A 22958-nucleotide genomic window follows, 5' to 3' on the forward strand; every position below is an offset into this window, starting at 1 on the left:
GGACATCTGCGGGGCTCCGTCCACGAACGGCTGCTTGAAGCGGGACGCTGGCCCAAGGGACAGCGACACAGCAGCGAAAGGGCACAAAAGACCCCACTGTGAAAACATAGCCAAAGGCTCCAGAGAGTTCTTTGCCGGACATATAAGAGAACAGATGTGCTCCTCGGGCAAAGGACGGGCCACCACTTGTAGGAGGGAGGGATGGGCCCCACGTGGCTGGAAACGGGCAGGAGACAAGACTCTCACCCAAGAGAGGCACGGTGACACCTCGTCACCGAGAGCCTATGAGCTGCCCGTCAAGGGAGGTGTTTTGGAGGAGGTGGCACCTGTCAGGGTCTCCTTCATGGTTCCCTGACCCTAACTCCACCTCTGCCTTCATGAGTCGGGAGAGTTCTCACTGACAATGGGCAACAGCTGGGAATGGTCTTGATTGGTTTCCTGAAACTCATCTATGGGTCCCACAAGCCGTGAAGGATACGCTGCATCCAACTAAGGCTGAGACCCCTGCACAGGACCCGTGCCCCCCCTACACGCAGGTGTCCCTCAAGCACACACGGGCTCTGAGCGGTCACACCACCAAACCCATGGGGCTGGTCCCCTAGCTGTTCCCGACACGCTGCTGCAGCCGCTCCGTCCCTATGCTCAGGGCCCTGCCGCAGAGGCTGGCCTGAATTTCTTTGGGGGAAAAACACCCCAACAATTTAGGTATCTGCTTTTAGGAATGAATCAGTCAAAGAACTTTACTAAAATGAATGTAGAACCACCACGTATCGACTCAAAGGACCTCCGCGCTAGAGGAAACCGGGTCACCGGGGTCCACTCTCTCAACCACTGCTCAGACGCCCTTCTGCGCTCCTGGACTCACGGGAGAGCCGCCTGCGCCGGGCTCGGCTCCCAGCCCCGTGCTCGGGCTCTCGTGTCGATCTCCCCTGATCGCTGAATGAGACCGTCCTTCTCACGGGAGAAGGAAGACGTCTCAGTGCCAAGGACTAACTGTCAGCAGCTAATAAATGCCAGGGCTACGAGTCTCGAGGGATCCCAGAGGATCCTCATCCGGAGAGAGGAAGGTCAGAGTAGGACCTGACGTAATGGTCAGGAACAAATAAAGCCCCCATAACGGTCTTCTAGAAGCCCTGCTGTGTCAGGTGGGTTAGAATGTCCCCGCCCTCCTTGACCACTTCCAGAAGGGCTCTGGGTACTAGACTGACTGAGAGAGAGAACGCCGCAAAGGTTTGGGGGTAACACGAACGGGCAGTTTACACCCCGTCCACCACGCCTCTCATCACACAAAACAGTCTGTTTGCTGCAAGGGGAAGACCTCTGGTGACGAGTTTCCTCCCCCCACAACCCGTCCTGATTTCATGTTTAAGGCACCCGGCTTTCAAAGATCTTAGTTCTTAGTAACTAGATGCTGATGCAGCTTCTATAAAACACACAGTAAGTGCATTTGAGTTTTCTGGCCTCGGGGACCTCGCCGCCACCCCTGGCACTTCTCGCTGTCCTCACCCCTCTTACCGAGAACGTCGCCAGTGGCCATGATGTCACACGTGTACATGGCTGCCATCAGACGCTGGGGCTTCACCTGCAGGGCGTAGCGACATGCTTCCTTCATGGTGGCGATGAGCTGTCCTGAGAAGGGTCCGTAGCAGTCAGTGGGCGAGGGCTCTCCTTTCTGGGAGGTCTTCTTCTCTGAGGGCTCAGAGCCGCCATCTTGGAGCCCCGGCTGTTCGCCGCCCCTGGCACAGGCCTCCCCTTCCCCCTGGGCATCCTGCGCCACATCCCTTTGCTCTTGACCGTGTCTGCCACCTGACCCTTGTTCCTCCAGCTTACTCAGGTCCCATCTTTCCAGAACGAAGCAGACGCCCATGAGAGGCTCCTCACACATGGGGCCAGAGAGGGTTGCTAGCTGGAAACCACTCACGATGCTGTTGCCCAAATCTCGGTATCTACTGGCCTCTTTTGAAGTTTTGATGGCTGGGCCTGTCCATACTGAGTTCTGAAAGTCCTCACTTTTATTAACTAATATGTTGGGCCCACATTTTCTTGGACCAAATGACCAGATTTGGTCAACAGTGTTCCTCCATTTCCGCCCTGTCAGGTATCGCTCTAGTTTTCCTTTGAATTCGCGAATCTTCTCTTGGGTCTTCTGGTGGATCATCTGAGCATCTCTGCCCTCGTTCACAGAGGACGTCAGCTGCTCCAGAGAACGAATCAGATCACTATTTTCTTCCAGAATCTGTGTGACTTCTTCCGGAAGGGGCATGGCTCGAACACTGAGTGTGGCAAGCTTATTTGGGGTTGTCATGGTGATGAGCCCATCTGCGTCAACCTGGATGCCTTCAGGGATCTTGCTCTGATCTTCTTTAGTTTGGTGGATAACTGCGACTTTTTGCTGTTTGCCTATTTCTTCATTGACCATGTCGACTTTGGGTGGTTTTGTGATTGTTTCTCTGAATGGAATAATGGGTTCAGATACACTGATTTGAATCTTTGCAAACCTACAGACAAATTCAAGAGAAACAACAAGGTTATAATAAATGGCATTGAAACTCCTATGCAGAACTACTACACAACGGAGATTCTGCAAAAACACAGGAACATAAAAGTGGTTTTACTAGGAAAGATCGGTACTATACGTTATATCAGAATTCAAAGACCACTTTCATTTCGGATTGAAAGGACCACCTGTAAACGGGAACACCCCTTCAGGGAGCTCTCTGTAAAGATACGAATTTCACCGCTTTGTTCATTCTCAGAATAAATAAACCATCCACTCAGATAAAAATGTTTTGAGTGGAAAATAAATATTTTAATAAGATCTGACATATGAATTCTTTAAGATACTGTTTCCCAATTTCAGAACCTGGAGAAGAAAGGCTCCACGGTTATCGTTCTAAACAGAGGAAGAATCACAGAACTTCCGGACCCCTCATCAAGGGCTGACAATGGACTTGGCTTCGATCATGAGGCTCCTGGCGAGGCCATCATGACACAGGAGTGCGTCTGAGCAACACTTTCCGAAAGAACTTCCCCCAGTGATGGAGACGCTCTGTACACACCGTTATCACCAGGTCCCCGACATGTGGCTAGTGTACCAGGGAAATTTTAATTATTTAATTAAATTTAAATAGGCACATGGAGTGACTGACCATGTGATATGTGGCTGAGGAACTGAAGTTTTAATTTCACTTTAATGTGAAATAGCCACATGTGGCCCGTAGCTCCTGTATTGTATATGGGTCTCGAACCGTGGTCCAGTACCACGCTCAGAAATCCCCTCTTCCACGTGATATGAAGTTTAGCTTCACGCTGCATTTTCTCACAAATGAACTGAGTTCACAGAGGGCGGATTCAGGGAACTGGTGTGGACGGATTGTGAGCACAAGGAAACCACGCTCGCTCTCTCTTATTTTCTGTCCAGTTCACTCCCAGGTAATACCAAGGCTCTGGCTGCCCCCGTCTGCCACTGCCGTAACGGATGGATGTCTGAATACACATGCAGGTGTGCGTGTGTTCACAGGTACGCTGTATGTGACACTTCGGGACCAGAGAACAATGTCTTGCTCTGAGAAGTGTTACTCAGTAAGGGAACCCAATACTAAGTTTTTGAAATGCTCAAATTTGATTCTAGATTTCTGTAGAACATTCTGTGGGCCTGGGCAGGTATCTAGTTTATCCGATTTTATTCTTTTTGATTAAATCTGAAAACCCAGTAAGCGGATGGTTTCCTAAAAAAATAGCATGCTACCAAAATTGGTAAAATTGAACCTAATTGACTTTAGAATATGGAACCTAAATACACCATAATGTGTGGAAGAAAAGAAATTGAAAAACATCATTTCCAAGAAAGATTTTGGTTTTGCCAGTGAGTGTGTTCACTTTCAAGGGTCAGCGTATTTCAGTGCTGTTACAGGTCATTGCTATTACAGTTACAGAAGACACAGAGGGGTCTTTCCTTACACTGTATTCATTTAAAATAGACTTTGTGAGGGATGTCTGGATGGCTCAGCCAGTTAAGCAGCTGACTCCTGATTTCGGCCCAGGTCAGGATCTTAGGGTCGTGAGATCGAGCCCCGAGTTGGGCTTTGCATTAACAGTACAGCCTGCTTGGGATTCTCTCTCTCTTCTTGTCCCTCTCTCTAAAAAAAAAAAAGCTTAAAAATAATAGAGAAGTATACATGCTTGGTGAAACAGGTGACGGGATTAAGAGTACACACAGGACGAGCTCTGGGTAACGGATGGAACTGCTGAACCACTGTTCTACACACTGGAAACTGGCAGAATGCTGAGGATTAACTGCGCGGGAATTTAAAAAAAAAACTTAATTTAAAAAAATCACTACTTTATTCAAGGTGTTGTGACTAATCACAAAAATGACAGCTAAAGTCATCATCAACACGCATTTGGTGCCCACTATGCACACTGGGACATGCCCTCCAAATTTTTAGGTATTAGAAAATAATAAAATATACTTTACTACTTGACTTGACAAAGACAGCACACACAAACCCACAGTTCAATCTTACTGAATAATTCAGATATAAAATCTAAAATTACGAAGAGAAAAAAATGTGCATTTTTTCTTTTTACTTGTCACTTATTATGTATGAGGCACTGTGCTAAGTGTTTCACACATGTTATGTCTTTAGTATTAGCCTCATATTCTAGAAGAGAAAACCCGGTAAGAAAAATTGAGGCACGCCCCCGAAGTCACAGATTTAGTGGAGAAGCCAGGACTCAAATTTAGATCTGACCTCAGAATCCGTTCTTTTTCAGGTTATGCTATCCTGAAAACTCAAACAGCACATCAAAGGAACACCTCACCGTGACATCAAACAGCTTTTATCACGGGGTATAAAAATTTATTTGTATTAAGAGATCTGTTCAAATACTATAGCACATTAAAAATGTCAAATAAAGTAATCAATCTATGTAACCATCTGTAAAACCGCTTAGCGTTCAATAAAATTTAATACTCTTTCCTGATTTTTAAAAAGGAAAAGCATTTAGAAATCTCAGCAATAGCAAACATTTCTGAATTATCGTTCTGTTGAGAAAACACACTCATGTTCTCAGAACACTCAAGAAAACCAGCTGCAGAGCTGTGAGCCTCTGATGGCCCCATCTAGGACACTGGCCCCCTTTGCTCGGTCCTAAAGGTGAAAAGGGCTGTGCACCTCCCCAGCCCTTCAACTTCCTGAGGCTCCCGAGAAGTCCCCTGTGATAATCACTTAGGAGATGAAGGAAAGCCACTCCGTGCCATGGCAGGGGGAGCACGCCCAGGGCCGTCACACCTGCAGGGTGCCTCGGGACCAGAGGCTCTAAAACTCCTGGGAACGCAGAGCCCGCACTGACTTCCAAGAGCACGCAGGAGGCTGGCTACCCCGGCCACCCCCGTGGCTCCCTGCCATTCCTGACCACCACCACCCGGAGGTCCTGCCTCCAGGGTGAAGTACTGGTCCCTGGCCAGTACTTCATGAGATCTGGACACGAAGAGCAGTGACAGTCTCTCTGGCTAGAACCACAGGCTGTCCCCTGCCTCCTCCTGCGGCACAAGACATATTCCTGAACGTGTGTGAGAGCTGGAACGTGTGTGAGAGCTGTTAGAAGGCAGGTTCTGTTCCAAGAGAGCTAAAGAACTCTACAATGTTATGTATACTCTTCAATAGGTTTAGCTGTAAAATTCTATAGGACAGGTGACAAACCAAAAATCAACCGGTCTGTAGCTCACCACACAGTGAACACCCACGTACACGGTCACCCGAGTTAGCCACTGGCCCTCAGAAGGACCCGCCAGGCCTTCCCTCAAGCCCATCCTGACTTTGACTGGAGTCCCTTCTTCAAAATTCCTTTTATCCCCTAAACCTATACCCCTATATGCTACAGCTCAGTCTGGTCTGCTTTCTATACTGCATAGAGTAACAGAATCAAACCTTGGTTTTTGTTTTGTTCTAATTTATTTATTTGACACAGAGAGAGAGAGATCACAAGTAGGCAGAGAGGCAGGGAGAGAGAAGGGGGGGAAGCAGGCTCCCTGATGAGCAGGGAGCCCAATGCGGGGCTCGATCCCAGGACCCTGAGATCATGCCCTGAGCCAAAGGCAGAGGCTTTAACCCACTGAGCCACCCAGGCGCCCTCAAACCTTGCTTTTTCTGCTGGGTTCTTTCACTCAGTATTATGTTGTGAGATTTCTCCATGTTCAAACAGCTAGCTTGCTCACAAGATCACTCAGCAGAGTTTTATGGTAAGGAGGTATCGTGATTTATTTTCTATCCACTACACTATCTGAGTGGTTTCCAGTTTGAGGCTGTTTGTCCCAGTGTTTGTTGCTGTGAGTATCCATGATGCACATTTGTCAAGCTTTGTGTTAAGTATCTTTAGCTGAGAAAGGGGAGTCGACCTGCCAAGCCAGAGGAAGCACCTAGCTCCTACCTGAGCAGGTAGTATGGAATGAGATTCTGAAGTAGTTGCAAAAATTCACATTCCCACTAGTTCTGTAGGTGAACTCCTATTGCCTATCTCCACCATCAGCTGATATGGTCACTTATAAATTTCAACCACGCTGGTGGGTACGTAGAGGTATCTCACTTTGGTTTTAATTTCCTTTCATTGATTAATAAGTTGAGTATCTTCATGTATTTATTGGTCTTTGGCTTCTGTTATGTAAAGCACCTGTTCAAGTCCTTACTCCATTTGCTAGGGATTGTTGCCTCTCGTTCACTTGTAGGAATTTCCTGTATATCGGGGTTTTAGGTCCTTTGTTTATTGTACGTATTACAAAATGTGCTCTCTGACCTGGTGGCTTGCCTTCTGACTCTTCACGGTGTCTTCCAATGATTAAACTTGACTTTGTCATTCATGCTTTTCACACCCTATTTAAAAAGCCTGCCCTATTCGGAGGTCTCAAGTATATTCTCCTGTTATCTTCTAGGTACTTTATGATTTTGCCCTCCACACTTTACAGTATACCTGGCATAGATTTCTGAGTTCGGGATGAGGTTGAGGCTTTTGGGACAGAGGTCCGGGCTGCCAGCACTGTCCGCGGAGAGGCTGGCCCTCCCCGCTGTTCCACGGCACCTCTTACATCTGAGCTCCCCGCTCAAGTCCACTCATCTGTCTAGCCTTGTGTCCACGGCACGTGGCCGACTCCTGCAGCTTTGTAACAGGTTTTGATTTCTAGTGCAGTAAGAACCTCCGCCTTGTTCTACTTTCTTAATGGGTTTGGGTCATTACTGGCCCTTTGCATTTCCACACAGATTTTAGAATCAACTTCTCAGGCTCTGCACCTTTGACTGGGACTGCTCTGAATGTATAATCAGCTTGGGAAAAGCTGACATCATTTTAATACTAAATTTTTAAAGCCATAAAGATGGTACATACCATCGTTTGTGTTTTATAGTTTTTTCACAGAAGACCCACAAATGAGTATGTTTTATTCCCGGATATTTGATATTTCTGTTACTGTAAATGGTCACCTTAAAATAATTTTTGTTTTATGTTTGTTAATGGTATACAGAAATGCAATCCATTTTGCCTATTAATCTTGAATAGAGCAACCTTGTTGAATTTACTTACTAATCCTAACAGTTTCTATAGATTCTTCTGGATTCTTCGTACATAATCATGTGCAAACGGTGGTGGTTTTAATTTTTGCATTTTGATTCCCACATCCTTTATTTTTTATTCTTTATAGTGCTGTCCGAGACTGAGAGTACAGCACTCCACAGAACCTGTACTGGGGGTACCTTTTTTTATTTCTGGTCACAAAAGATAGCTCTCAAACATTTCACCCATTAAGTATATGTTTGCTAGAGTTATTCTGAAGATACTCTTTATCGGTTTAGGGAAATTGCCTTCTATTCTTAGTTTGCTAGGAGTTTTGAGCACACGTGAATGCTGAATTTTATTAAATGCTTTTTCCTTTGTCCACTGAGAGGATTTCTCTCCTCTTTCTGTTAAATACCTTAATTAACAGAATTATATATATATATTATATATATAATTAAGGTATATATATATTATATATAATATTAATATATATTATATATATTAATTAAGGTATTTAACAGAATTATATTATATATACATACATATATATACATAATTATATATATTATATATAATTAATTATACCTTAATCTGGTAAAGGTACATCGGTATATATATTTTTAATAAAGATTTTATGTATTTGAGAGAGAGAGCAAGCATGAGCGGGGAGAAGGGCAGAGGGAGAAGCAGACTCCCTGCTGAGCAGGGAGCCCAACACGGGATTCAACCCCAGGACCCCAGGATCATGACCCCAGCCGAAGGCAGACACTTACTTAACCAACTGAGCCACCTAGGCACCCTGATTTTTTTTTAATGTTATTCCAACTTTGAATTCTTTTCATAGTTATAGGACTATCAGGCTTTCAATTTTCCCACTGGTCAGATTTTTAAGGACTTTGTCCATTTCCTTTAAAATTTATCAATATGAAACTGCTCGGGATATTCTCTTGTTTCTTGGCCCAGGAGAAGCTACCTGGCACCTAATTCATTAAGATGCCCCGAACTCCAACATGGCATCAGGGCACTTGAGGAAGCAATGACTTTTTGTCAACACCAGCTGATGTGGCTCCCTCAGGATCACCGTACAGCATGTGAGATAACACTGGCTGACTGGGTCCCGATGGGCCTGTCCACCCTCCTCTTCCGTGCTTGGTCCAGCGGGCTCCCCAGCTAACTGCCCACTCCAGGGGACGAGGGGATTCCTCCCTCTGTGGCCTCCAGGTCTCCTCTCTGACAATGGAGGGAGCACGGTGTGCTTGAGCGTGAGGTCACTTCTGTTGCACCAGGTCACGATGCAAAGGAAATTATTTTTGTTTTGTGTTGAAGGGGAAGGTATCCTCACTTTTAGAAACTGGAATTTTTAGGAAAAGCAAATAACAAACACTTCAGAATTTACCAAGTATCTTCTTGAGCAGTATATTTATTTTTGAAAAGCAGACAGGTTTTTGCTCTTGTTAGCCTCATTCAATGTAAATCTAAATTATTTTCAGGTATTTGGATAGGCTATTTTCTAAAAAGATTTACACAGAGTAATTCCCAAAATAAACTGATTTATTAAAATATTTTAGGGGTATGTTAAGAACATATTTCTAAGAAACTAGTTTCTTTTATTATATATACACTATAGTTTTCTTCCTCCTGAGAGAAAAAAATACCCATAATGAAAGCCATGAGGAAAAAATGAAAAAGATGAAACAAATATACAAATAAGTAGTAATCAATTAAAACTCATTTTAGGTTAATGGGAAAGCATTATGTGAAATGTAATTCTAAGTGCCAAAAAGCATCTTTTTAAAGAGGAGTTAATGGCCCGAGAAATGTAAGGTTATTTAACATGGATTTTAATTGGCAGCAGAGTGTGAAAAGAGAGAAAAGAATTTAGTTCAAAGACCCCAAAAACTAACATAACATTTCAATGGTTTTTAAAAAATCCTCTTGAGAACTGTTCTTATTTTAAAATATACCTTAAAAATGATCCAATTAGTATTACTCTCTAACCATATTATAACCTTCAGAAATTGTAAGAAAATGGTATCAAACATGGAGGAGACAGAAGAGCTGCCGTCCAGTTTTGCACTAATCATGGCTATAAGACATTTAAAGGAGGAATAAACCACAATGTCATTTTAAACTGAAGTACAGAGCTCAGAAAACTCCCCCTCCGGCAGGAGTGTCTATAACATTCCACGGAAGGTGCTGTTGGGGAGCTGTTCTCATGCTAATCCATTACCAGCAGCAGTGGGAGGACTGCAGTAGTAGTACTGTAGCAAGAGTATTCAGCAGGAGTATTGCACCAGTAGTGCAGCAGGAGTATTGTAGCACGAGTACCGCAGCAGGAGTACTATAGCAGGAGTATTGCAGCACGAGTACTGTAGGAGTATTGTAGAAGTACTGTAGCAGAGTACTGCAGCATGAGTACTGCACCAGGAGTACTAAGCACAAGTACTGTAGCAGGAGTATTGCAGGAGTACTGTACACAAGTACTACATCAGGAGTACTGTAGCAGGAGTAGTGCAGAAGTATTGCAGCAGGAGTACTAATTGGTAGCACTATTACCAACACGACTGACTCATCATAAGGATTACATGAGACAAATACCATTTAACACAGTGACTGGCACATCATATTTAGTATATAATTATGTTGGTTATTTATAATGACCATTATAATTATTATGGTCCCCCAAAATTTTAAAATAAGAGGAAGGAAGGCCATTACAAGGCAATTCACCAAAGAAGAAAAATGAATGGCCAATTAAACACAGAAAGAAATGTTCCATTAGTAAGCACAGAAAATGTGTTTATGAACACCTGTTGCCTTCCAGGCGGGGGGAATGTGTTAAAATGATAACATACAGGGTTGGCAAAATTTGAGAAAAGAAGCACTTTTAAATACTTTCTGCAGGTGTAAACCGTACGGGCCTTTCTTAAGGATAATATAACTCATAAGCCTAAAAAATGCACCAGCAATATATGGCCCGTGCTGAGCCAGTGCGCCACCCCCGCGCAGGGTCTGTGTGTGCGGCGTGCACGGAGCAGGCTGCGGGTTCGCGAGCCCACGCGTCACAGACGTGATATCTGCGTGGTCACGGAATGGCTCTTCTCACCCTTCTGTATCCTCCTAATTGCTCAATAAACACACTGTAGCTTGGGAATAAAGCGGGCGAGCGTTATGGACAAAAGGTGATCCGGGATGCCTGTTCTGTGCCAGGTCCCCGTCAGCACAATGGAGGAACAGAAAGATCTCCCAAAGGTGCACCTTGTGGAGGTGACCTCGGGAGGGACCGAAGTCCGCCGCAGTCGCGCCTACGATCACAGCGCGGGACTCGGTTCCACCGACCCGCGTGTGCAGACGCTCACAGGAAGATACTCACACGGGAAGCTATTTCAGGACTCGAGCTTAAAAATGTGCAATTATTCCAGCCCAGAAGTAAATGGGCAGTCATCAAAAACTGCATCTACGACCCAGCAGCACAGTAACAGCTCATGCTCGAGATGGGGCCTTTCGTTTTTCTCCAAAAGCAATCCACGGTCTAAGTTCCACTGGTCACACCGACCACAGCCCCCTCACCGCCCCCAGCTTGGGGGCAATGACAGCTCCATCTGCCAGCAACCTACCTTTCTGTCAAGTCGTCCAGGCATCGCTGGAGGTGGACCTCCCCTGCTGTGACTAAAACGTGCTCTCCCGTTTCTTGAATCAGAACCTGGACGCATGGGTCGGCCTGGTTCAGCAGCTTCATCCCTTTGACGAGCTGAGGCATCTCACCTAGGTCAACGAGAAGAAGGCTGGCTCAGTACAGCGAGCGGACGGGTCAAACCTCCAGACGATGCCCATGGCCACCGAGGGGAAAAATACAGTGAAGTGAACTCCTAAAACAACTCCTCCCAATCATGCAGCCACGAGAGGAGAACTGTCTCCTGCTGACTCACGAGGACACGAGCGAACACGGGACCCTCAGCACTCGCCGTCGGGACCCCAAAGCTGGTCTACGCTGCTTTGTCAAATACTGGGCAAATACAAACTACCACCGTCCTATGTGTGAATCCACCTAATTTTACCACAAACGTCCATGTTCTATATCTATAAACGTAACAGAACTCTCCCCCAGAGAAGAGTTAAAACCAACAAATCAACAAGTAAAAACAAAAAAACCACTTCCTGTGGTATTTACTTGAAGAAACTGGTGCCAGGACCACACGTTTAAAAGAATCTCACGAGACTGCTTGAGGGATCTGCGCGTTTCTGGAGAAAGCTGCCCTCCGGGCCAGGGCCACTGTGCGTATGTGCTTCTGGAACCTTCCACATTCTTGTCTGCCCTTGCTGCTGGCACACGGCCGCTTTTCCCTACAGTCTGTGGTCTGCGTCTCGGGCTCGGCTGCTTCTTCACGCCTTCCTGTGTGCTCAGCAGCTACTGTCCCCTCGGGCGGAGCAAGTCTCTCCTTGATGCTTCAGCAGGGACCCGGCCCTGAAGGCATTTCTGTGCAGCCTGGTTTCACGTCGACATTTGAAGTCCCCACCATCCTCAATGCTTGGTTCTCAACAGGCCAAACAAAGCCACTAAAACAAGGGAACTCCCTGCCATCAGGGGTTTCGAACTCCAGATCGACCTGTTCATCCGTACCTACTCAGGTCTGAAATAAGGCTTCTCTGGTGACAACTAGCACTTCGTATCAGCCAGCGACGTGCCAGCAAGTACTTCCCAGGTAGGAAGGCGTTAATGATGTGGCTGGATGAATGTTCTTGTTTTATAGATGAGGACACAGGTACGGAGAAGCTGAGCACTTGTGCCAAGGTCAGAGCGTCGCTGGCTTTGGTGCGTGCGGGACGGGGATCAGCGCCCGCACAGCTCAGGCAGCCACGAGCCACACGTGGGCTGCACAGGATCAGAGGACCCCCCGGCGCGTGGGGTGGCCACGGGCGGTCTCATTTGCTCTTTTTCAGCATACTGGGGTCTTCCTTTGCCTCATTAAGTGGATTTACAGATACTACCCAGCGTTAACGAACTCAACCTTCACAGAAATTTTAATGTGGCTGAAAAGCATTTGTGCGAAAACAGCACTGGTAACATGAGTAACACAAAACACAAAGAGAACAATAAAATAAATGAAAAAGCTTTTTGTCAGCTCCCCATTTACTAAATTAGCAAGTCCTTAAAAAAAAAAAAGGCATACACACTTAAATCCCTCTCTCCATGGGAAAGATGACAGTTCAACAACACGCAAAAGAGAAGCTTTCTTAAAACAAAACCTGGAATACAGAGACAACGTTTTGAAATTAAATGTTTGAAAATGTTTATCTATAATGATAGTCATTGGCTGGCAGAAACAGCCTCTATTTAACCTCTTATTAAATCTGGAAGCTGATCTTCCTAACCTGCCTAAAACTCTACCAAATGATCCACTGAAGATAAAAAATCAACATCTTTTAATAATGTAAGAAAGACTGAGATCATGACCAACACTCACCATCTGGATTTCAGGAAACCTCTATATATAAACTGCCACCTGGGTTTGAAGATGGGCCCTGTGAGCTCGCAAAGGCGGTGTCCGCCCAGCGGAGCTCGGGGGCGGGGCACTAAGAAGCCTGAGTCCCGGAGGGTGGCCACCCCTGCGGTCGGCAGACACGGCATCCACGGAGAGCGGGGCTCTGCTGGCAGTGGGCAGGGGCACAAGGGACCAGGGCAGAGCAAACTCACAGTTACCACCCCGAGGGCTCCCAGGGGCCAGCACAGCGTTAGAAGGATTCCCAGACATTCTCGGTGCGCACCGAGACAGACCTTGCAGTGACACAAGAAGACAGAACCATGTGTAAAGTTCAGACACAGACGTGAGAGCAGGACCCGCAGGAGTACCGTCCAGAACATGCACAGTAAATCTAGCAAAAACAATGTATCTGTTGGGAAAAGGGAGCAGCACTCTTTTTAAAATTATGAAGAGAACTGGGTGCCCCTTCTAAATCATTTTAATTTATTTTTTACAAAGTTCAGAACATTCTAATGAAATACACATGAGGAACACTCTGGCATCCAAGGGATCAGCCCAAGTCCTACTTAGCACATCGCCTCATGTAAGGAGAGGAAGTCAGCCTTACTGAGAGTCTGCTAAGGGCTGGGCCAGGGCCCCTGGAACCCTCTCCTGCCGTCACAGCGGGGGAGAAGTCCCCATGGCTGGGCCACGACCGCCCGAGCTCAAAACTTGCACATTTCTATGAAAATACTATGGTTTGAATGAGCAATTCTTTCTTTACTTTCTGTTTTAAACGTTAGGATCTACATGGAATAGAGAAGAATTAAGTCCTACTAGAAAGGCCTAAGAATGAGCTATGGTTGCCAGACCCAAAGGTCACAACTGCAGCTCAGCTGAACTCCCTGTACTGTGCGTACTTCCGAGGGCTGGAGGCAGCCGGCGACAGCCAGAGCTCGGCCGGCAGAGCAAGGCAAGAGCACGCCAGGAGGACCCAGCATCTGGACGAGCCCAGACAGGAAGCTGGCGTCGGAGTGAACGGCGTGAACCAACGCAGCCACCAGGCGCCGGAGCCTACGGCGACGGGCGTTGAGGACGCCTGGCTCCGGGGTCCAGCGGAGGTGGCTGCTGACCAGGACTGAGCCCAAAGGTCAGAGATGCGGTCCTCCGAGTGTCTGCTCTAGGGGTCTGGGGAGCCTCAGCGCTGAGGCCATCTGGCAGAACATGAGGTCGAGACCAGCTTTCGGAAGGCCCCAGCTCCGGGGCGAGGAGGAGTATCTGCGTGCAAGGACAACAGGGCCGTCCTCTGTCCCGACAGAGGCAGAGCTGTCCTCTGGGTCCCTAGAAGCAAGACTGGCAGTGGTTCACGGACCTACCAGTGAGCACTGAAGATACTGGTTAGTGCTGTCTCAGGAAGCGACATACAAGAATCACCGGGGACTGGTGGGGCAGACAGCGCACAGCGAAGACGAGGAACTGGTTGCTACGTGATGGGCCCTATGGGGGTGGGGCAGCAAGTGCTTTCTGAAATGGCCGGAAATGCTTCGCGTCTAGATAACCCAGCAAACCTGCGGGACAGCGCGTGATTCTGAAGCAAGAAGCTTGAGCTATGATCCTAAAACCATCACATGAAACAGAAGCTTTGCTGGGGGACCGCTCCGTGTCAGGGCTGTGGGGGAGGCAGAGAGGCCTTGGTCTCTGCCCTGAACAAGGACCCAGCTTCCCAGGAGCACAGGGGCCTAACCACCCCTGCTCCTAAGGCAAGCTCAGACTCCCTCTGGCCAGTGGGTGGTACGCAGCGCCTCCTGGCAGGGATGAAAACCCTCCGCACAATGCTGGTGGAGACAGTGAGGAACCAAGTACGAAACGCACACATGGACAAGGTGTCCTGAACATCACGGGCTCTGAAAAATGAAGTTGCCTTACTTGGGTGTTTTGGTTCAACAGCGACCCTCACGATCGGGGTGGCCTCGAAGTTGAGCGGTATGAACGGTGGGCAGGACGGCACGCTGCACAGAGTTGCCGACTTGAGCACGAAGTCTTGAAGGCCCCCTATGCCTGCAGGAAGGAAAAGATCTGGGCAGTCAGTAAGGGGTGATCAACTCAGAATTTGTGTTAGAAAAATAAGACAATCAACTCAGCGTACATGTCATGGAGGAAAAACACTTGCAAATGTAGCAAGGAACGAGGCAGAACTGCACCACTGGGTGCTATTTCGTTGCCGTTAAAAAGACAGGAATTCTGTGGCCTATGCCTCCGCAGATGCACAAATCATATGGTTACACCAAACTGGGCTAACACAGTCTGACTGTGATCGCAGAGGTGAGCATGTGTATGTGTGTCCGAAAATCTTATTTTTTAATTGTAACTCTCAGTTTTTAAAATACATGAGTTTGGGGGCACCTGGTTGGCTCAGTGGGTTAAGCCTCTGCCTTCGGCTCGGGTCATGATCTCAGGGTCCTGGGATTGAGGCCTGCATCGGGCTCTCTGCTCAGCGGGGAGCCTGCTTCTCTCTCTCTCTCTGCCTGCCTCTCTGCCTCCTTGTGATCTCTGTCTGTCAAATAAGTAAATAAAATCTTTAAAAAAAATACATGAGTTTGATGAAGATGAATCTCTCTTTTCCCCAAATACTCACATAGATGTCAAGGGCATTTAGAGATGTCAAGTTTGAGGCTGCTCCAGGGTACCCCACCCAAACCACCCTTCATACCACCCCGGTGTTAGAAGAGGACGCTGGCCTCCCTCCTGCTCCCTCCTGCCCCTCCCCACTGCGGGCTCCTGCAGACGGCTGCCTAAGACCCTCCAGGAGGGCGCCGGTCTCTGAGCGGATGGGAGCACAGGAGATCCAAAGGCGCGCACCGAGCTGCGCTCCTCCAGTACAAGCAGACAATGTTTTAGAAGACCTCAAGTAACACACATGAAGCCATTTTTGTGCTTCTGAGCTAAGGTAAAGATTGGGGAGGGCATGTCAGGGGAGGCTGTCCACTCAAGGGGAAGGGGACATTCTATCAGCATTCCATGTGTCCATTTTGAACTCAGAAACAACTAAGGAAAGGAAACAATGCTGCTGCCTTTGGCGGACACCCTGATGTAAAGGTACCTGGGTGATGGACGCCACACAACCCAGCGCTCAGCCCGGGAGGGGAACTGAAACAGAAGCTTCTGGCACACAAGCTCAGGAGGCCGCGGCCAGGTCTCCTGCTGCAACCACACAGCGTGGCCGGACCTCCGCCGTCCCCCACTGAACACCGCCAGAATTCACCACCTGACCGCGATAAGGGCGAGTTCCAACCACAAGGAAACCTTCCTTCCATCACGGTGATGCTGGTCTTCAACCCATGGCCACACGTGCCCAGTTCGGCTCTCCAGAAGGTCCTCCCAAGATGCACCTCCACGTTCGCCGACCGCCCTCGGGAGTCTGAAGCCATCTGTTGGAGCCTCACACTAAACATCATTAGCTCCTTTAACTGTTCAGCTTGACATGATTTCTAGACCTTTCTTGTGCAGGGGACCCTCCCCAGACTGAGGTTTCCAAGGTACGAAATTCAGTCCCTGCGCTTCCCTGTATTTATTCGGTCAAGGTATAACTTCATCACCGCACCTCTTGGCCCAGCACCCAGAAAGGTCTATACCAGCCCTGGCTTCTTGCTACATCCCCCACTGGTACATGAAGACGGAACAGATTCAGGGCTACCCCAGTTTCCTCTAAGTCCACTAGGAATCATATCATCTCCTCTGAGGCCAGACCCCACATCCCATTCAACCAGCACACATGTCTTTCTTGCACACATCGCACGTGGTTTCGACAGGGTAAGAGAGGCCAGTCCGTCCTTTCTCTCACCAGGAACGTGGGCTGCAGACGGTCAGCATATCGGGAACACTGTCTGTCTGGACGTCTGGGCTACATTCTGCTACTCCAATTACCAAATCTATTCTTGCTACTTAGGTATGTCCAGATTTGTCAACATGATTTTAACTCCCCTGAAAACAGAAAAAAGTTAATACCACGGAATTCCTAGTCAAGATTAAGGATTTCTAGAAAAAGCAATGTTCTAAAGAGAGTAAAAAAATCTATCACCTGCACTACGTGTCACCATTTTCACTTATTTTAAAATAAAATCTTAAAGTCTAAGAAAGGAAACATTAAGGTTATTTGGGTGAATCACAAAAAAAAAAAGGATTTAAAAATCACTTTGAGAATTTCTTGAAATACTATCAGATAATTACTAAGCAGACAACCTAATATTTATGTATTTATGCAAAACAGTTTAAAAGAAGCTTTTTTGTTTTCAAATGCTATGAAGTATAATTTTTTTTTACAAAGTCCACCCAGAATCACACTGTCCTAAGACTATCACTGTTTCCATTTTGATATATTTCCCTCTTAGCCTGTCCCCACAGTCACACATAATTTACCATCACAACATCCATAGAACTTTTATCCTTTCTCTTTTACGTTGCTCTAGTCACATTGATAACAATTCTGGAGGAACACTGTCTTCACAGAAAGGACATCTGCTAAGGCATTTTTCAAGTGGGACTGATGGGGGGTACAGGACGTGTTCCCTCAAGACAATCATTTCAGAATTTCTGGGACAGAACAAGTAACAGTTTGGAAAAAAAAATCATAAATTAGCATGCCATCGATTTGGTTGAAGAACTAAGAAGACGACAAGCTTTTTTTTTTTTTTTTTTTTAATATTTATTTTAAAAGGCATGAGATCTAAATATAAGAGAGAGGGAAAACCCGGCTGAGGAAACAGGAACACGCGGTAGCACCCGGAACGCCAGCTTATCTCTGTAGGAACATCGGTAAGTGTCATTTGGTCGAAGAGAAACGATCCAAGTCCCCTCTGGTCCCCACTCTTCCCTCCACGAGTGCGCTCAGATATGGGAGCGGGTGAGCTCTGGCTCCCAGGCTGGCGCGACGGGTAACCACACCCAAGAAAGCGCTGAGCCCCGCTCCGTGTCCGCACGCCTTCACCTGGCCAGCCCGGCACCCCCTCAAAGTCTCCTTCCTCAAACAGCAGCACTGTACAAACACGGTTGGGACCCATTTTTTCCCAGGCTCTCTCTAATGTTCCCGTTAGAAAGTTTTTCAGAAACAATATGAAGGAGCAGCTTTTAGGATCTAAGACTGGAAATACGGAGCCTAAGAGACTGAAGGCCCTTTGCTGACAATATTCTACTCTGAATAACTCCCCAAGTACACAGGCCAAATGCATCTAGGACGAGGCACAACGGCGGCCGGGAAGATGGTGAAACTGTCGTGGAGTCCCACCACCGCGGCCTGAGGACCGAGCCCTCCGCCCATCTGGATGGTACTATGCTCTGGAAAGTCTGGATTCTAATGTGCACTTTCGACTCTGGTATAAAAATGGTACTGGAACTTAAAACACACACACACACACACACACACACACGCACACACTTTGTGGGAATACATGTCAACGCTCTAGCTAGAATACGGTTTCCTAACTGCCGCGGTTTCATTTCAAGCCAACGTTAACCTCACTGCTCAGGAACCATCACCTCCTAGTCCTCCTCATCTGCTGACTCTGCTTGACGGAACAGCTTCCTTCAAACCCCGCAGTAAAGGCAAGTTCTACACTGCAGACGCCGGCAGAGCCTCAGGCCTGTCAGAGCCGTGGACGTGACCTCCGGAGGGACCCAAGGATTCAGAGCCGTGCCGCTGAGCCTTGAACAGCACAGGGTTCGGGGCACCAGCTCCTGCGCAGTTGAAAATCCACGTGTGACTCGGACTCCCCCTAAACAAAATCACTAACAGCCCGCTGTTGGCCAGAAGCCCCACTGAGAACATGCTCAGCTGATTAACATGTATTCCGTGTGTTTCGTGTATTCCACACCACATTCCTACACGAGAGTGAGCCAGAGAAAAGGTCATTAAGAAAACCAAAAGAGAAAATATATTCACAGCACCGTGCTTCATTTACTGGAAAAAGTCCACCTAGAAGTAGACCCACGCAGAGCAAACCTGTATTGTTCAAGGATCAAAGGGATAAAATTTTTTTTCAAGTACAGGTTTCCAGAGCGGCGCGAGTCTAGAGAAGCCTAGGTTTTGGAAGCCAGGCCTGTCTCTGGGCACCGAAGCCATCTCATCTGCCTGAAGTCTGCTGCCCTGACCTCGGATCTCTCAGCAGAACTCTGACACCGCCCCCTTTGTCTCAACTATGGAGGCCATCACACGGCATCACGCACTTCATGACTTATCATGGAGGGATGTGGGCACTTAGGTACAAGAATGCAAAACAGAATCACGCACCTTTCCCAGGCCTCCTTGGCTGATATAATAAACAGCTCCAATGTGGGCCAATATTGCGTAGCTGAGGTTTTCAGAGATCGGTCAGGTTTTCCCGGTGCACTACCCAATCCAAATCCATTAAATCCACTGCCCTTAACCTTCTTGGTGCTACAAGAGGCCCCGGGGAAAATCTTAGAACAGTGACATCACCGGGTCAGAATTTTTTCTTCTCACAGGGACAGATGGAGCTCATAACCAGTTAATAATAGTTCTTAGGCAAGTTACATCAAGACGGGGGGCCTTATTCTTAGAAGAGAGACTACAGTAAGGAGAAAAATGAATTATCAGAGGAATCAAAAATACTTATTTTGGGGGTGTGTGGGCTTGCTGTCCTTGCCTGCGCTAGAGAACAGACAGGAACCTGCCCTGCAGCGTTCTGCATCCGGCAGCAGTGATAACGGGGTGTCAGGATGGAGTCTCAAATTACACCCCCCCAAGAAGCAGTCCTAACGGAGCCAGACCACCTCTGCTCCGGCAGGAACAGACGACACCGTAGAGCCTGGCTCTCACCCAGGGAATGACATGGGCAAGGAGGTCCAGGATTAAAATAAGAGAAGAAGGGTGCCTGGTGGCTCAGTCAGTTAAGCCTCTGCTTTCGGCTCAGGTCATGATCCCACAGTCCTGGGACTGAACCCCACACCAGGCTCTCTGCTCAGCATGAAGCCTGCTTCTCTCTCTCTCTCCCTGTGCCCCCTACCCCACTTGTGGGTTTTTTTTTCCCCTTTCTAATAAATAAATAAATAAAATATTTTAAAAAAGAAAAAATAAAATAGTGGAAGAAATTCCATCTTGGGCCTGGAAGTGGAACATCACTAAATGCTGCCTAATATCCTACCTCAGAGCAAATAAAAAGTTAAAAAAAAAAAAAAGGCCCTTCGGTTATCTCTTGGTGTGTCATACAGGATAAAAAGGAGTCTCCAGAGGCTAGCCTTAGGCAAAGGAGGCAGCACAGAATTAATTAATTAATCAAATTTTTTAAAAAAGACTTTATTTATTTATTTGACAGAGAGAGATCACAAGTAGGCAGAGAGGCAGGCAGAGAGAGAGGAGGAAGCAGGCTCCCTGCTGAGCAGAGAGCCCGATGTGGGGCTGGATCCCAGGACCCTGAGATCATGACCTGAGCCGAAGGCAGCGGCTTAACCCACTGAGCCACCCAGGCGCCCCACGTAATTGATTTATTAAAAAATAATGTTTCCTACTGGAGCAAAAATTGATGTGAAGGGCTGAGGAGAACAGGACAGTGGGGAGAGGAATCCCAGGCCAGGGACCCAGCGCACGAAGCCCCAGAGTGTTCTGGGAGCTGGGGGCCATGCCGGGCGGCCGCGGCACAGGGGGACGACGAGGACGGTGGGCGGGGCAGAAAGGAGACCAGTGGGACACACACAGGCCACCTGGGGACTCAGGTGCCACATCACGCCTGGACTTTCCACGGAGGGCAGATGCGGGTGACCAGACCCAAAGCGGAGCCGGCAGCCTTGGCCGTGACCTCGGAGCCGTGGAGAAGGGACGGAGCTAAGATCCAGATTTCAGATCGGATTTCAGACGTGGACAACTCAGCAGAGGGTTACCTGTTCAAAGCATTTCTCTACCCTCCCTTCGGGTTCCCAGGTGTTCCTGTCATTCGTGTATGTTCTTCACGGGATAAACCCTGTGATTCATCACACTTCCCCCTCCAGACTGTGGTTTCTCTTTCCATTTTGTGACTCTTTTTTTTCTGATACCCTTTCTGAGCCTTTTTTGGTATGGGGAGCTAAGATTAAAAGCATAGAAAAGTTGTGCTTTCAAAAAACTAATAAATATTTATTAACTTTCTGTTGATGATTCAACTTTCTTTTTGGTGATTTCGTTTTAAGGGCGGGGCACACGCAGGCACTTCCTGAGGTTTTTTCAATGAACACATGACCATGAGCACAGTTCTGTCCTCAGAGCTTAAAATCCAGATAGGGACAAAGGAAACCATGACAATACACGGTGATAAGCATCACAAGGAGAGAAGCAGGAGGTTTGTTCATCAGAGAGAGAGAGAGAGAGAGAGAGAGAGAAGCTGCCCGGGCGTGAGGGACTGGTCACCACCCGCAGAGGCCCTGCGGGCAAGTAGAACAGCACAGCCATTTTCGGCCTCAGGGACCCTGCAAAGTGTTTATGGTAGTTGTTTTATTAATAAAGTTGGTGACCAATTCGGGGATTTTTCTGGTGTATGGTATGAATTGCTTACTTAATTTTGTATATATACTACTAGCTGGTCAACTGTAAAGATCCCTTGGAGGCAAAAAATTCATATTCATAGTCAGATGTAAGTATGAGCTTTGTATCCTGGCCCGCTGACCTACATTTGTATTTTACATAGTAATACAGTTTTACAGGCTGCTCCTCTGAGATACGTTTCAACTCAAATGATTTAAGTAAAGCACAAAGCACAAAATGGCTAGCAGAGTTGAAAACACTGGAAATGTTTCCAGGTTAAAAGAAAGAAAAGAGATACAGCTTTACACAACCAGGAAGTTAAAACCGGATTTCTTTTTATAATTGAACTCGAAATATTTCCAATTAAAGGCAGGAAGTGGAGTCACATTGGATGAAACGACAACTTTGTCACAGGCGCACAACAGATCCTGGTTGAATTGATCCAGGGAAGAAAATGGGGGACAGCCAGGATGCATGTGAGGCCAGAGAAGAGTGTCCCTAGCTCTGCACTGCGGGTCACATTAAAGATAGTAAGCGAGGGTCCATTCCTATATCCTTTCTCGGGACAGCAACGCAACTGAAGGAAAACAAAGGTACAGACAGCATAGCCACGGCAGTGTGTCTGATTACACGGCAGAGAAAACACACGAAGAGCCTAGAACCACGTATGTGGGAACCTGGATGTGACTGAGGGGCGGCACTGGGGGAGGGAGGGACCACTGGGACAATTAGCTAACGACTCGGAAACGATAGTACGCACACCTCTACCATGCAGCACACACAGTAACAAATTTCACAGGGATCAAAGAGCTGAGGGTAAAACAAAAACCAACAGCACAAATCACAAGATGACACACGGAAGACTGGCAACTATTAGTATTAGCGCTGTATCACAAAAATGCCAAAAATTAAAGGTTACAAAATATTTTCAGTGTTTGAAAGACAAAGGATTAGTAAACATAATATATAAAGAACTAGCACAAATCATCGAGAAAGACAGGCAACCCCTTAGCAATATGTGCAAGGAACACCAGCAGTTCCAAGAGAAGACCGAAAGAAAAGGAAGCCCCGAACAATAGGAAAACGTATAAAAAAGAATCTTAATCTAAGTAATAACAAGGTAAATGCAAATTAGGACAAAGAGATGGTATTTCACAAATACAAGTGTTGTGTAAGTCCAAAGAGAGCCTGGGTTTAGTAAAGAAGTGCAGAAAGAGTAGGTCTTCTATACTGGGGACAGAAATGATGGTCACAACCTTATAGAGTAGGTCTTCTATACTGGGGACAGAAATGATGGTCACGACCCTATAGAGTAGATCTTCTATACTGGGGACAGAAATGATGGTCACGACCCTATAGAGTAGGTCTTCTATACTGGAGACAGAAATGAACAACTGTGCGTGTTCAGCAAAGGACAGCTGGACAGTGCATCTCGCCAGCCT

At 47.1% G+C, this 22958-nt stretch overlaps 1 protein-coding gene across 2 annotated transcripts in view; it reads right to left on the bottom strand.

The window, feature by feature from the left end:
* The window catches only part of EFL1 (elongation factor like GTPase 1), a 115419-nt gene that overhangs the window by 15588 nt on the left and 76873 nt on the right, over window positions 1-22958 (bottom strand). For both annotated transcript variants that reach the window (XM_045067175.1, XM_045067176.1), the window contains exons 16-18: window positions 14937-15068; window positions 11166-11313; window positions 1516-2498 (exon numbers count right to left, since the gene is read on the bottom strand). In XM_045067175.1, coding sequence (XP_044923110.1) covers window positions 1516-2498; window positions 11166-11313; window positions 14937-15068 — 1263 coding nt within the window. The remainder of the gene's footprint in view (window positions 1-1515; window positions 2499-11165; window positions 11314-14936; window positions 15069-22958) is intronic.

Source organism: Mustela putorius, unplaced genomic scaffold (assembly GCF_011764305.1).
Source record: "Mustela putorius furo isolate JIRA1106 unplaced genomic scaffold, ASM1176430v1.1 tig00003875_pilon_pilon_pilon, whole genome shotgun sequence".
NCBI classification, from domain to species: domain Eukaryota; kingdom Metazoa; phylum Chordata; class Mammalia; order Carnivora; family Mustelidae; genus Mustela; species Mustela putorius.